General features: G+C 45.4%; 1 protein-coding gene across 1 annotated transcript in view; it reads left to right on the top strand.

Annotated features, from left to right (window-relative positions):
• The window catches only part of CYP39A1 (cytochrome P450 family 39 subfamily A member 1), a 169,369-nt gene that overhangs the window by 118,368 nt on the left and 36,373 nt on the right, over positions 1-14,628 (top strand). Inside the window, exon 10 of the mRNA XM_082249199.1 lies at positions 5,646-5,734. Within this exon, the coding sequence (XP_082105325.1) occupies positions 5,646-5,734 (89 nt within the window). The remainder of the gene's footprint in view (positions 1-5,645; positions 5,735-14,628) is intronic.

Genomic DNA, 14,628 nt, shown 5'->3' with positions numbered 1-14,628 from the left:
GTGGGGTATCTTCCTGACACTCATTAGAGCTGCTTGGATAAGCTAAGAAACATCTTCAACATTACAGAATGAGTCCAGTTGAATGTGACTAACTAATGGTAGATATAATGGGCAGAATCGAAATCCCTCATATTGCCACCATATTGTGCAGATTTAGAAACCTAAGTGCAGGGATCTCAACAACAGAGTTCCAGGGATGCAAAATCTATGGTCAGGTGGTCTAATTCTCCAGCTTCTGCCAAAATCTTCAATATCAGTTTTGAGTGGACTGAGTCTATAACCTGCCTTTTGGCTAAGGTCAATTGTAGTATCTGTTCATCTAAGTGTCCAGTAGGGGTACTCATCATTCTGGCCTTTTGGCTAGGATGGCTGACTGCATAGTATCCCTGCTGGTATGATGGGGTTCCTGAGGGCCCTCTTCAAGGGAAGGAATCAAGTGGAGGATTCCAGGGGGCCCAGTGCCTCCTGAGTCTTGCAGTGCTACCTGATCTGGCTGAGGGCCCAGGATAGCAGAGAGCCTGTGGTGTGAAGTATCCTCTGGGAGTGTGGACCCAGGGGTGCTCCTAGTATCACTATGGGTTTGGGGGTTTGGGCAGACTAGATGGGCCAAATGGTTCTTATCTGCCGACACATTCTATGTTTCTATACACTATATTGTCAAAAGTGTTGAGACGTCTGCCTTTTACACGCACCTGAACTTGAATGGCGTCTTAGTCTGTAGGGTTCCATATTGAGTTGGCCACCCTTTTATAGCTATAACAGCTTCAACTCTTCTGGGAAGGCTGTCCACAAGGTTTAGGAGTGTTTGACCATTCTTCCAAAAGCACATTTGTGAGATCAAGCACTGGCCTGGCTCATAGACTCTGCTCTAATTCATCCCAAAGGTGTTCGATCAGGTTGAGGTCAGGACTCTCTGCAGGTCAGTAAAGTTCCTCCACCCCAAACTCGCTCATCCATGTCTTTATGAACCTTGCTTTGTTCACTGGTGCGCAGTCATGTTGGAAAAAGAAGGGGCCTCAAAACTGTTACCACAAAGTGTAGAACATGAAATTGTCCAAAATGTCTTGGCATGCTGATGCCTTAAGAGTTCCCTTCACTGGAACTAGGGGGCCAAGCCCAACCCCTGAAAAACAACCCCACACCATAATCCCCCCTCCACCAAATGATTTGTACCAGTGCACAAAGCAAGGTCCATAAAGACATGGATGAGCGAGTTTGGGGTGGAGGAACATGACTGACCTGCAGAGAGTCCTGGCCTAAACCCGATAGAACATCTTTGGGATGAATTGGAGAGCAGACTGTGAGCCAGGCCTTCTTGTCCAACATCAGTGCCTGACCTCACAAATGTGCTTATGGAAGAATGGTCAAACATTCCCATAGACACACCTTGTGGACAGCCTTCCCAAAAGAGTTGATGATGTTATAGCTGCAAAGGGTGGGCCAACTCAATAATGAACCTTACAGACTAAGACTGGGATGCCATTAAAGTTCATGTGCATGTAAAGGCAGGGGTCCCAATACTTTTAACAATATAGTGTATCCTTAAAATAAATCCAAAAACTGGGATTCCATACATATATTATGTGTTTGCATAAAAAAATACAAGACCGAAAAAGATACAGGGCCTTGTGTTATTGGTTTGTAAACTATCTTGTCTGTTCTTTACTCTTTGCGCAATAAATGCTTTAACTTTATGATTGACTTGGTGAGGGAGGGGTATATTTACTCATCTTTCTATATTGTGCAACGCTCTTGGTGAGTATTAAGTGGTCAGGGAAGGGGCTGTACACAGACATAGGTGACAGGGGTTATTTAAAAACTCAGCTCCAGGTATGGTTTTTTTGCATAGCTTGGCTCAATGTAAGTATGCATATTCTATACCTGTGGAAGTCCCATTGAATTGGATAATCACTGTAATTTATTATTATTGTACAGGATTTATATAGTGCCAACAGTTTATGCAGTGCTGTAGTAGCCTCTGTTGTTAATGCAGGGCTGTAGTATCCGAAGCTACTGCGGTGATCCTCACTGTCTTCCGATTCATGTGCCTAGTGGCTGCCCTGTTGCCGAGTGACCTCACTCGGCACCGGTACCATTCAGAGAACGCTTTGCATTTTCGCAATGACTGCAAAGCATTCTCTGATTGGATGAGGTGAAAGGGTGGGGCAGTGATGTCACAATCTTCACCTCGTCCACCTCTTGCATTCATTGACAAAAATGGAAGGCGTTCTCTGAATGTTGCAGGGGTTGAGAAAGCAACCCCCTGTGGTTACTACGTAGCAGGGCAGCCGCTCAGCATGGGATCCGGAAGAGAGCTGTGATCACTAGAGTAGCTGCTAACACTACAGTGCTTCCAAAGGGATCCACACAGGTATGGTATATGTATACTTAAATTCCTTCAAGTTGGATCATTGTAATAATGTAAAAATAAAAATCCATACCTGGAATTCAACTTAACCACTTTACCACCGGAGGATTTTGCTGTCTTACGTCTGGGCCACTTTTTGCGATTCGGTACTGTGCGACTTTAACTGACAATTGCGCGGTCGTGCGATGCCGTACCCAAACTAAATTGACGTCCTTTTTTTTCCCACAAACAGAGCTTTCTTTTGGTGGTATTTTATCACCTGTGCGATTTTTACTTTTTTGCGCTATAAACAAAAAAAGAGCGTAAATTTTGAAAAAACAATATTTTTCACATTTTTTATATGAAATTCTCCCCCCCCCCCCCCCCCCCCAAATGTAAAAATCTAATTTTTTTAAAATTTTTGGCCAATTTGTTTTCTGCTACCTATGTTTTGGTAAAAAAAAAAATCACAATAAGCGTATTTTGATTGGTTTGCGCAAAAGTTATTGCGTTTACTAACTAAGGGAAAGATTTCTGTCATTTTTGGTGTTTTTTTTTTTTTAACAAGTAATGGCGGCGATCTGCGATTTTTTTTTTTTTTTTTTTTTTTGCGGGACTGCGACATTGCGGTGGACAGATCGGACCCTTGACTGACATTTTTGGCACTTTTGGGGGTACCAGTGACATTACTGCAGTAATCAGTGCTATATATATGCACTGTTACTGTAAAAATGACACTGGCAGGGAAGGGGTTAATTTTATTGGAGAGGGAGGGGTTAATGTATGCCTGTGCTTACTAACGTGTGTGCGGGGAGGTGACTGAGTGACACAAGGACAGATCGCAGGTTCAGCTATGCTGAACCCTGCAATCTGACCCTGCCTGTCACTTAGGAGATCCGCCCGCTTGTGTTTACACAAGCGGGCGGATTTCCACACTCGATTCCCCGACGATCGGGGAAGAGCAGCGGCGATCACCGCTGCTCCTCCCCTGACCCGACTCCCGCTGTGACTGGATACAGCGGGAGCGAGCCTCCGGCGGCGCTCGCGCCGACCTAGAAGGGGGAGAGTCTGCCAACATAGGTCTACGTCGTCAGACGTTATCGAGCCACTTTGCCGCAGTACAGCTCTAGTGAGCAGACGGCAAGTGGTTACAGTGTTAATCCACTTTTGTTAAGAAAAAATCCTGTACATTGCAAGGATTATAACCACCTTTGTTGCAGATTTCTACCTTTTTGTTATTTTGAAAATCACAGTTTGTTCCTCTGTGCCCCGGTGCTAAGTGAGTCTAATGGGAAGGCAGAGAGCCTGTGGTTTTAATGGGAGTCTAATGGGTGTGGTTTCATAATTATCAGTCAGCTGTGCACCTGCAGAGCACTACAGATGGTCCCGGGTTACAAACATCCGACTTACAAACGACTCCTACTTACAAACAGAGGGAGACAACAGGAAGTGAGGAGAAATCTACCCCAGGAAGGAAAATTCACTCCTGTGAGAGTTCTTATGGGAAAAAGGCATCTCCACTGAAGATTTATCACCCATCTATGTTTCCAAACTACCCAACATTTTCAAAATACAGTTGTCATAGGGACAGAAAGTGAGGTGAAATCTTCTGAACAGGGGTACATACAGCAAAACAAATGGTACAGGGGTGTTAACCCTTCCCTATGCTATCCAAAAAAAATTAAAATTATTATTTTGGCTGGAGCTAAACTCTAATAATTAACCTGTTCCGACTTACAAACAAATTGGACTTAAGAACAAACCTACAGTCCCCTATCTTGTTTGTAACCCAGGGAGGAAATCTGCTGGGCCTGCATTCCTTTAGCTGTGTTCCTATTGGGAGTATCTCCCCAAAAATTACATTTTTGTTCCAGGGGATGGCAGAAATCTGACTTGTATCTTAGACACACTTCTGGGAAAATTGGTGAGCCAATCACACAAGCTGGAAAAGATGTTTCTGGGGTGTGGTCAGTATACATTCTGTGTACAGATCACCTCTAGGTAGCCATATTGTATTGCATTTACAGCAGCTGCAGAATAAAAAGGAAAGGTAAATTGTAATAACATTCGATTACAATATGACTTGTGTTGTAGTTGTATACGCTATATTATTTTTTCGACTTTTTTTCCCCACGAAAGTGGAGTTACCCTTTAAAGTTTTAACCGCTTGCCGACCGCCGCACGACTATTTACTGCGGCGGTCAGCCCCTCACAGGCAAAGCGACGTAGTACTAAAATCTTGTACAAAAATCTTTCCCTTTGTTAGTAAAAGCGATAACTTTTGCGCAAACCAATCAAAATACGCTTTTTGCGTTTTTTGTTTTTTTTTTTTTTTTACCAAACATATGTAGCATAAAACAAATTGGCCGAAAATGTTAAAAAATGTTGATTTTTACATTTTTTTTTTTTTTTTTGGGAATTTCATATAAAAAAATGTGAAAAATATTGTTATTTTTGCAAAATTGACGCTCTTTTTTTGTTTATAGCGCATGATCAAAGAATCGCACAGGTGATCAAATACCACCAAAAGAAAGCTCTTTTGTGGGAAAAAAAAGGACGTCAAATTCATTTAGGTACAGCGTTGCACGACCGCGCAATTGTCTGTTAAAGTCACGCAGTGCCAAATCGCAAAATAGGCTCTCGTCAGGAAGGGGGTAAAATCTTCCGGGGCTTAAGTGGTTAATGTTCCTCTTTGCTATTCTTTCTTTTGTTAGATTTTCTGGAAAATGTCAGATTTTCCCATTTAAAGAGAACCTGTCACCAAACCATTTAAATAAAAATCCTATTATTAGATTATATGTGCATTTAATGGGATCTATGCATGTTATTTACCTGTAAAAGCCTCCCTGAGAGCTGTTGGTCACTACCTTCTTGGAGGAGATGTCAGCTGACCGAGCACACTGAAGTGAAACACTGGTATTCCCCTTTAATCACCCCCCCAGCAGCTACATAAAGGTTATGTAGTGAAGTGAAGGGGGTTATTGAGAAGCTGGGCCAGCACAGAGAGTAATTAGACGCTGTCAGAAGAAGAGAGGGCTATGATGTGCAAGGAGGGGGGCTGTGATAGGGAATCGACTCTCCTCGGCATAGTAACATTTCTACCAAGCTCAAAAGGAACTTTGCTACTGAATAACAAATCATTTATGGTAGGGAAGGTTGTTGCTAAAAGAGAAAAACCCAGTGACCATTTTTAGTTGGGACCTGCTGCCCTGAGGGCCGTCGTTTCATATCTAGGAGGGGGAACGTTGGGATTATTTACTTAAGGCCTCATTGGAAAAACTGTGCTTTCTTCCCACAGGAACGCTGGACGGAGGAGATGGTAGACAAGAATGTTTTTCTGGCCGGCTTTATAGCCTTTGGTGGAGGGAAATATCAGTGTCCTGGCAGGTCAGTGTAACTTCATGACATGGAAAAGGGCTTGTTAAAAAAAAGCTGCTGCTAAATAATATAGAAGTGCACCTTATAACGCCCAATCAGAATCCAGCTGGCATTATTCTAGGGCAGATGGGAAAATGAAATGGATATCTGGTTGCTTTAAGGCAAACTTTTGAAGAGCGAGGGCCACTTAAGTGACTTGATAACTGGATGCAAGCCACAATAAAAATGGGGTTTTACTTCCCCCAAACCACAAATGTAAATGAGCCCTTACTGTCCTGAGCCCCCCATAGGGCTGCCTTCACACTGATGAACTGCGATTTACCCGCACCATGGGTGCAGTGCATCTGCGGATTTGCTGTGCTGTGCCAGGGACTTCTACTACATCTTGCAGATGTGGTGCAATTCCAGGAATTTTGGGGCGCTTCCAGCAAGTGCACCAAAACCGCAGGGTATAATTAGGGGTTACATAGTTAGTCAGGTTGAAAAAAGACACAAGTCCATCCGGTTCAACCAAAAAAAAAACAAAAAACGGTATTGAAAACCCAACCATACAATCCCATATACACAATCACATGCGTGGGGATGCCGATGCACGGGGCCGGCAGCCGCTATTGCCGCCGGGCACCCACGATCGCTCCCCGCTGAGAGAGAAGGACGGGGAGCTGTTCTGCAATACCATGTGGTTTGGTGCAGTAACATTTTAAAAGTGGGGTCTTACCCAGCACTTTCAATGCTGCTGTCTCTGTGCTACTTCCCTGAACTTCTTGTCTTCACAGAAACAGTGCAGTCTCCAGCCAGTGTGTTATCTTGGAGAAAAGGGGGTTGGTGGAGGGGCAGCTTGTCATCCTAGGATACTTTTCTGTGTGTGGAGAAACAACTTTATTACATGCATGTGTAGCACACTCCTAGGAAGGTGCTAAGCGTTTGTTTGCTCTTCTGCTTATCAGGGAGCAGGATTTCTAGTTTTGCCTGTTGCATGTGTCCATGTGTGATTCACGTGGTCTGAGGGACTGTGTCCCCACTGTGTCCAATAGGGGAGCCTGTTGGACCGTGGAGAAAACCCAGCCAGTGACACACAGGCTTTTGTGGCTGTCCCAGTGGGAGGGCACTACAGTGGTGCATCCTGGGATTGGTCATAAAAGCCAAGGGCACATGTGACAGGATGTCTTTGTGCGGAGAGCCAGGTCCTGGGAGGAGGGTGACGGCTGTCTCTCCTCCTGTCAGAGTGGGAAGCGGTCACAGGCAGTCGGCCCAGTGGACCTGAAGTGTGGGGCTGAGCTGTGAGGTCTAGAGAAAACTGACTGTGGAGCAAGTGGCAGAGATCCCTGTGGAAAAACAGTGTCCGTGAGTACCAGGGAGCTCGCCAGGGGTCTGCCCAGGAAGGGGACCACTCCAGGGACAGTCAGTGGACAAGAGCCAGCACACACAGTGAGTAAGAAAGGGGGTGCCAAGTTAGACCCTGAAGAGAAACTCATAGTTCACCTTTGAAATCTTCACCTCAGTGTCAAGGTGAAGCAGCGGCCTTGCCGCACACACTACAGCTAGTTGTCCTCAAGTTTGTGCATAGTTCATAGTTGGAATATCCCACTCATCCCTTCTCCCATCCCAGTTCCAAATAAAACACAAAAAACCAACTCCCCTGGACTGTTCATTGTCTGAGCCAAGGACTTAAAGCATACATTTGACTGTCTGTTGCCATGGGTAACCTAGGGGAATCAGTTCTCAGCAGCTCCCAAGGGGGCAGTGCTACACATCCAACAGTGGCTCCATCTCCATAGGATGCTGCAAGAGAAAGCAGCCACTCTGAAACAGGAAACCTGGGGCAACAGCCATGGCACCAGCTTAAAGCGGAGTTCCAGCCTGTACTAAAAAAAATTAAAAGTCAGCAGCTACAAATACTGTAGCTGCTGACTTTTATTGTAAGGACATTTACCTGTCCAGGGATCCCGCATATGTCAGCACCCCAAGCTGATTCATCCATCTGCTTCTAGTGCAGGCACCGGCATTGCAAGTAAGGGAAACCAGCAGTAAATCCTTCAGGCTTCACAGTTGGTTTCCTACTGTGCATGCGCAAGTCATGCTGTGCTTGCTGAGTGGTCCCATCGTCTTCTGGGACACACAGAGATCACAGAAGGCAGCACGAGGAAGGAGGAGGGACCAAGCAATTGCATAAATGACATACCTCGTGGCTAGGTAGGACGGAAGGGCAACTTAAAGACATAAAAAGTACAAAACTAATAAAAAATATGATATCCAAAAACAAGGGGGGTCGGGGGTTGTGTTCTTTAATTTCAGGACTAGTGAAGGGCTTGGGTGTGTTTGGATCAAGCTGTCACTGCACACCGCTATTCATAGGAAGTGAGGAATTTGCCGACCGGCAGCTGCACATAGACACGCTGCCTATGATTGGCGGTGTGCAACGAAGGCTTCCTAGCGGTCTCGTTCCAAACATGCCCGAGCCCATCACTATTCAGGACCTATTTGCATTTTACTCACTCCGCTTTAAATTGGTGCTTAAAACAAAAAAATAAAAAAAAGAGCTCTTATTGGCATGTAGGATGGTGTTAGTCTCCCAATTAATTCTAGTGAGATTTTTGGTGTAGTTCTCACTTTCTACCTCTAGATGTCTCCACCTATCCAGGAAATTTAAAAATCCACCCTTGCATTGGTGCCCTCCTGCACTGCAAGAATGAATTGCTGGTTTAGTCTGGGGGCAATGGATTAGGATTCAGGAAATAAATATGTACCTGGCTCTCTCCAGTGCTGCAATCGGTTTCCCGCAGCTCTCTGTAAGCTATGACCAGCCTCAGTCGCACTACAAACCCATCAGCATACCATGCAGGGTTAATGTCTCTGTATTGTACATGATGATACTGAGGCTTTGCCCGCAGACCGAAGCTTGAGGAAGAGGAGGAGAGCGCTGGAGCCAGCCGGACCGAGGAATTAGGTAAGTGATGGTCTCACAGACGACACTGAAAGCAATGGAAGCCATGGGCTCCTGCTGCTGTCGGCTAAACTCCTGTGGGGCGGGGGCGGGGCTTAAAAGCAATGTGTGCATCTATGGATGCACACAGCCTGAATTTGGAGTGTGCCCTCGGGATCGCTTCCATAGCACATGACTTGCTAAGGTGTTACCCAATAGAAGGAGGAGTGGACAGAGCTGGCGTTGCACAGAGCAGGTAAGTATAACCTCTTTTTATTTTAATAATTATAATAATAAAAAAACGTTATTACTTATAAGGAACGAAGGATAGGTGGGGACTTCTAGAGGTCAAAAATGAGATTTACAACAGAAATCTCACAGAAGGGAAACAATGGGAGACTAACACCCTGCTACATGCTTGTAGATTTTGTTTTTTTTTAATGGACATACAGATAGTGTAAAAATTAAAGCAAATACGTAAAAGAGCATCCATGAAGTTTAGGAAGAAGAGGATTTAGAAGGCTCTTTTGACATGCGTTGTTGATAGTGTATGAGTGCTGTGTGTGTTTTATGTTTGCTGTGACTGTTGATGCTTCCTGTCATCAGGTTATTTATACTTCCTAGTGCAGCCATGAGGCGGTGTTTGAAGAATAAGAAGGCCTCTTCACGTGCAAACAGCCGCTGATGTCACAGGGCCCTTATCTCAACTGCCGCTGGCTGAAAGAAGCCATGTAACTTTTCCGATGTCTGCCTGGCGCCAGGACAGGGGATATGTGACTCTTCTTCTCTTCATCTGCCGCCATTTTACTGATGGGCCAAATTTTTCCTGTGAGAACCGTATAGAAAAGATGTATGGATGAGGCCCATGGTGTGACTGGAAAGGAAAATTCTATGACCGATACGAGTTTAAAGTCAATCTAAACCGAAATCTTATTAAAGTTCTAACATGTGAATGTCATTTCAAAAGCTGTTTTTAATCCTTAAAGCAGAAGCCCGGGATAAGCAAATACTATTTAAATATGTAGTATTCTTCCTTGAATCTTGGTGTGCTCTGTGTATTTCTTCCAGATCTGTGCAATAATCCAGTGTATAACTTTACCTCTGTGCAGAAGTTTTCTGTAATAAAGATGGCAACTGCTGCTTTCTCTCATTGTGCAGGGGGACTGGCCTGGACTCTGCCCCCTCCTGTAGTAATAAAGACCGGTCACTGCTGTCTCTCTCTCCTTGTGCAGGGTGACTGGTCTGGTCTCCGCCCCCTCCTGTAGTAATAAAGACCGGTCACTGCTGCTCTCTCGCATTGTGTGGGTGACTGGTCTGGTCTCCGCCCCCCACCTGTAGTAATAAAGACCGGTCACTGCTGCTCTCTCTCCTTGTGCAGGGTGACTGGTCTGGTCTCCGCCCCCCACCTGTAGGAATAAAGACCGGTCACTGCTGCTCTCTCTCCTTGTGCAGGGTGACTGGTCTGGTCTCCTCCCCCCTCCTGTAGTAATAAAGACCGGTCACTGCTGCGCTCTCTCCTTGTGCAGGGTGACTGGTCTGGTCTCCGCCCCCTCCTGTAGTAATAAAGACCGGTCACTGCTGCGCTCTCTCCTTGTGCAGGGTGACTGGTCTGGTCTCCACCCCCCTCCTGTAGTAATAAAGAGCGGTCACTGCTGCTCTCTCTCCTTGTGCAGGGTGACTGGTCTGGTCTCCGCCCCCCTCCTGTAGTAATAAAGACCGGTCACTTCTGCTCTCTCGCATTGTGTGGGTGACTGGTCTGGTCTCTGCCCCCCTCCTGTAGTAATAAAGACCGGTCACTGCTGCTCTCTCGCATTGTGTGGGTGACTGGTCTAGTCTCCACCCCCCTCCTGTAGTAATAAAGACCGGTCACTGCTGCTCTCTCGCATTGTGCAGGGTGACTGGTCTGGTCTCCACCCCCCTCCTGTAGTAATAAAGACCGGTCACTGCTGCTCTCTCGCATTGTGTGGGTGACTGGTCTGGTCTCCGCCCCCCTCCTGTAGTAATAAAGACCGGTCACTGCTGCCCTCTCCCATTGTGCAGGGGGACTGGTCTGGTCTTCGCCCCCCTCCTATAGTAATAAAGACCGGTCACTGCTGCTTTCTCTTCTAGTGCAGGGTGATTGGTCTTATCTCCGCCACCTCCTGTAAATAAGCATTTACTGACCGCCTGCTCAATATATACTGCGGCAGGATGGCCTGGCTGCGCAAAATCACGTAAGGTACACGATTTTGCGCATGAGATTTTGGGCGCGCGCCACTCCTGCTGCGATCGGACACAGCGGGAGTCAATCAGCAAGTCTGGTGGCTGCGATGGCATCCTGGACCCACCGATTGTTCAGCGGAATGGCAGAATGGTGGTCTGCCTATGTAAACAAGGCAGACCAGACCACTGTTCTGTCAGGGAGGAAAAGAGAGATCTATGCTGAAACAGGAACCTTTTTGCATTCTAGCCTGGAACTCATCAATATATTCATCCAATAAATAGGAAATGTGCCCACGTGCCTGCACCATTTCCAGACTTGCTCTTCCTCAGGGACAATACATTGGATAGAAATGATGAAATCATAGACACAAATTTAGAAATAAACAGCCTGCAAAAAATGAATGAAAACACCCCAATCTTTGTGTTTCTGTAATGGCCAAAGGGAGAGGGGGGCGGTGTGCACCAGCAGAGATCCTAGAGGCACTAAACCACTGCCACTGCTGGACCGGCCCTTTTTCCGACACTTGTTGTTTACAAGTTAAAATCATTTTTTTTTGCTAGAAAATTACTTAGAACCCCCAAATATTATATATATTTTGTTAGCAGAGACCCTAGAAAATTAAATAGAGATCATTGCAAAATTTTTTATCATACTGTATTTGCGCAGCAGTCTTACAAACACAATTTAAAAAAAAAAAATACAAATTTTTTATCTAAAAAAAATAAGAAAACAGTAAAGTTAGCCCAATTTTTTCTATAATGTGAAAGATAATGTTGCGCCGAGTAAATAAATACCCAACATGTCATGCTTCAAAATTGCGCACTCTCGTGGAATGGCGACAAACATTGGTACTTAAAAATCTCCATAGGTGGCATTTTAAAAATTTCTACAGGTTACCAGTTTAGAGTTACAGAGGAAGTATAGGGCTCAAATTATTGTTCTCGCTCGAACGATCGCAGCGATACCTCACATGTGTGGTTTGAGCACCGTTTGCATATGTGGGCGCGTCTTGCGTATGCGTTCGTTTCTGTGCGTGAGCTAACAGGGACGAATCGCTTTCATTTATTTATTTTTATTTTCTTATTCATTTTTTTTTTTTTTTAGTTTTACACTGTCCTTTTAAATATATATATATATATATATATATATATATATATTTTTGATCACTTTTATTCCTATTACAAGGAATGTAAACATTCCTTGTAATAGAAATAGGCACGACAGCACCTCTTTAATTTGAGATCTGGGCTCAAAAAGACCTCAGATCTCACTCTTTTTTTTCATGATGGAAAAAATGGGCTCTTTAAAGCCGTTGCTAGGAAGTGATGTATGACGTGGCTCCGGTCCTCCAAGGCCATAGAGTTGAGTGAGGGCCGTCATGCTTCCACCCATCTTGGGCGTCCAGATTTCTTGCCTGACAGGACCGTTTTCCCCGCTACGACAGCTCCGGTAAGCAGGGAAAACGACAGGGAAGCGGCGGTGGGAGGGGGGGGGGGAGAATGTCTCCCGCCGCCCAGGAAGGTGATCCCGCCGCGAATCCGCCTCTAGGACCACCCTTATGTTAAAGCGGATTGCCCGCCGTTTAAAAAAATACTAATGCTATCTGCTGCCATAATCCTGGTATTTAACCACTTTACGACCGCTCACAGTAATATTACTGCGGCAAAGTGGCTCGTTATCGTCAGACACTCCCCCTTCTGGGCGGCGCTTGCGCGCCGCTGGAGGCTCGCTCCCGCTGTTTTCATTCACAGCGGGAGTCGGGCCAGGGGAGGAGCAGCGGCGATCGCCGCTGCTCTTACCCGATCGTCGGGGATCGAGTCTGGAGATCCGCCCGCTGTGTGTAAACACAGCGGGCGGATCTCCATAGTGACAGGGAGTGACAGATCGGACTGTTCAGCATAGCTGGACATCCGATCTGTCCATGACTCACTCAGTCACCTCCCCCCCTACACGTCAGTAAGCACCAGGCATACATTAACCCCTCCCTCTCCAATAAAATTAACCCCTTCCCTGCCAGTGTCATTTTTACAGTAACAGTGCATATATATAGCACTGATTACTGCAGTAATGTCACTGGTACCCCCAAAAGTGTCAAAAATGTCAGTCAAGGGTCCGATCTGTCCGCCGCAATGTCGCAGTCCCGCAAAAAAAAATCGCAGATCGCCGCCATTACGCGTTAAAAAAAAAAAACACCAAAAATGACAGAAATCTTTCCCTTTGTTAGTAAACGCAATAACTTTTGCGCAAACCAATCAAAATACGCTTATTGCGATTTTTTTTTTTTTTTACCAAACATAGGTAGCAGAAAACAAATTGGCCAAAAATTTTTTAAAAAATTGGTTTTTACATCTTTTTTGGGGGGAATTTCATATAAAAAAATGTTAAAAATATTGTTATTTTTTCAAAATAAACGCTCTCTTTTTGTTTATAGCGCAAAAAGTAAAAATCGCACAGGTGATCAAATACCACCAAAAGAAAGGTCTGTTTGTGGGAAAAAAAGGACGTAAATTTCGTTTGGGTACGGCGTCGCACGACCGCGCAATTGTCAGTTGAAGTCGCACAGCGCCGAATCGCAAAAAGTGGCCTGGACAGAAGACCGCAAAATCCTCCGGTGGTAAAGTGGTTAATTTCAAAGTACTGATGTAAATACATGGTTGGCGGCCTCTAAGCGGTAACATAGCTACTGCTGTCCTTCTCATTGTGGTGAGGTGCGGTCGGCCATGCCGCAGGAGTGTTCCCCTTACCTGTTGGGTGCCTCTAACTGGCTGAATATTTTGTTTTGTATATAAAGCTGGTCATACACTGTTCATCAGGAACCGGATGAAATTTGCTCTGTGGGTCGCTCTGTTGGCTGTCTCCCTCCCAACATCCCACGATTGAAAAATCGAATGAGCCGGGCAGAAAATTGCCAGATAAATAGCAGCTGCATACAACCAGATGTAGGCATTGTTCAGATATTTTGGTATCTGGCGGGGCCAGCTGTCAAAATGCAATATCCATAAGGGAAGAGGTTTCCATCGGCACTGTGTAACAAACGGAGGGATCTGTTAGATTTCCATTATGTGTATGGCCAGCAGCAGAAGTCAACAACAAGAGGACAAATAGACAGCAGAGACTTCAGAAACGTTGCCCCCACAATGGAGCCAGCTTTACAGAGCCCACGCTTCAAGGATTGCGGCTTTCAGGCCATGCCTGGCCCTGGTATGTTCAACAAGATTCCAGTAAAATGAAACCACTTCATTCCCTTCTTTGTCTTGCTTGTTCATAAAACATATTGTGAAGATGTACAGGCATGCACAAATGACATTACAAAACAAGAAACCTTGATGCGTTTCGCACAAAGGCCAAGTCAACATATCTCTCTCAAATTCGCAGGCTGATGTTTCTATATTTAACAGATAAAAAGAAAAAGAAATGATTCTGCACAGCTCTTATGCCTGACCATAGGTTTATTGTGTAACATGTATGCACAGGCAAACAGAAACACAAAGAACACTTTGTATGGCTAAATTCGCACCGCACCGCAGCAAACACGCACAGGACCCTTTTTTGCAGCCGCATCAGGATCGGATCGCACAGTGGTTCACACTTGTGCGATCCGATCCTGTGCGAACTGTACGATCGCACTGCGATATGCGATCAAACTGGGGGTGTCGTTAAGATTACATTGACACCCCCTGCGTATCGCATATGGCAGTGTGAACTGCCGGGGGTACGTTTGCGATGCGGGAACAGGCTTTCGCAGCCTTCCCGCATCGCATAAGTGTGAACCGGGGC

Source organism: Pelophylax lessonae (assembly GCF_965119305.1).
Source record: "Pelophylax lessonae genome assembly, chromosome: 3".
NCBI lineage: Eukaryota > Metazoa > Chordata > Amphibia > Anura > Ranidae > Pelophylax > Pelophylax lessonae.
This window is presented reverse-complemented; position numbering and strand designations above follow the sequence as displayed.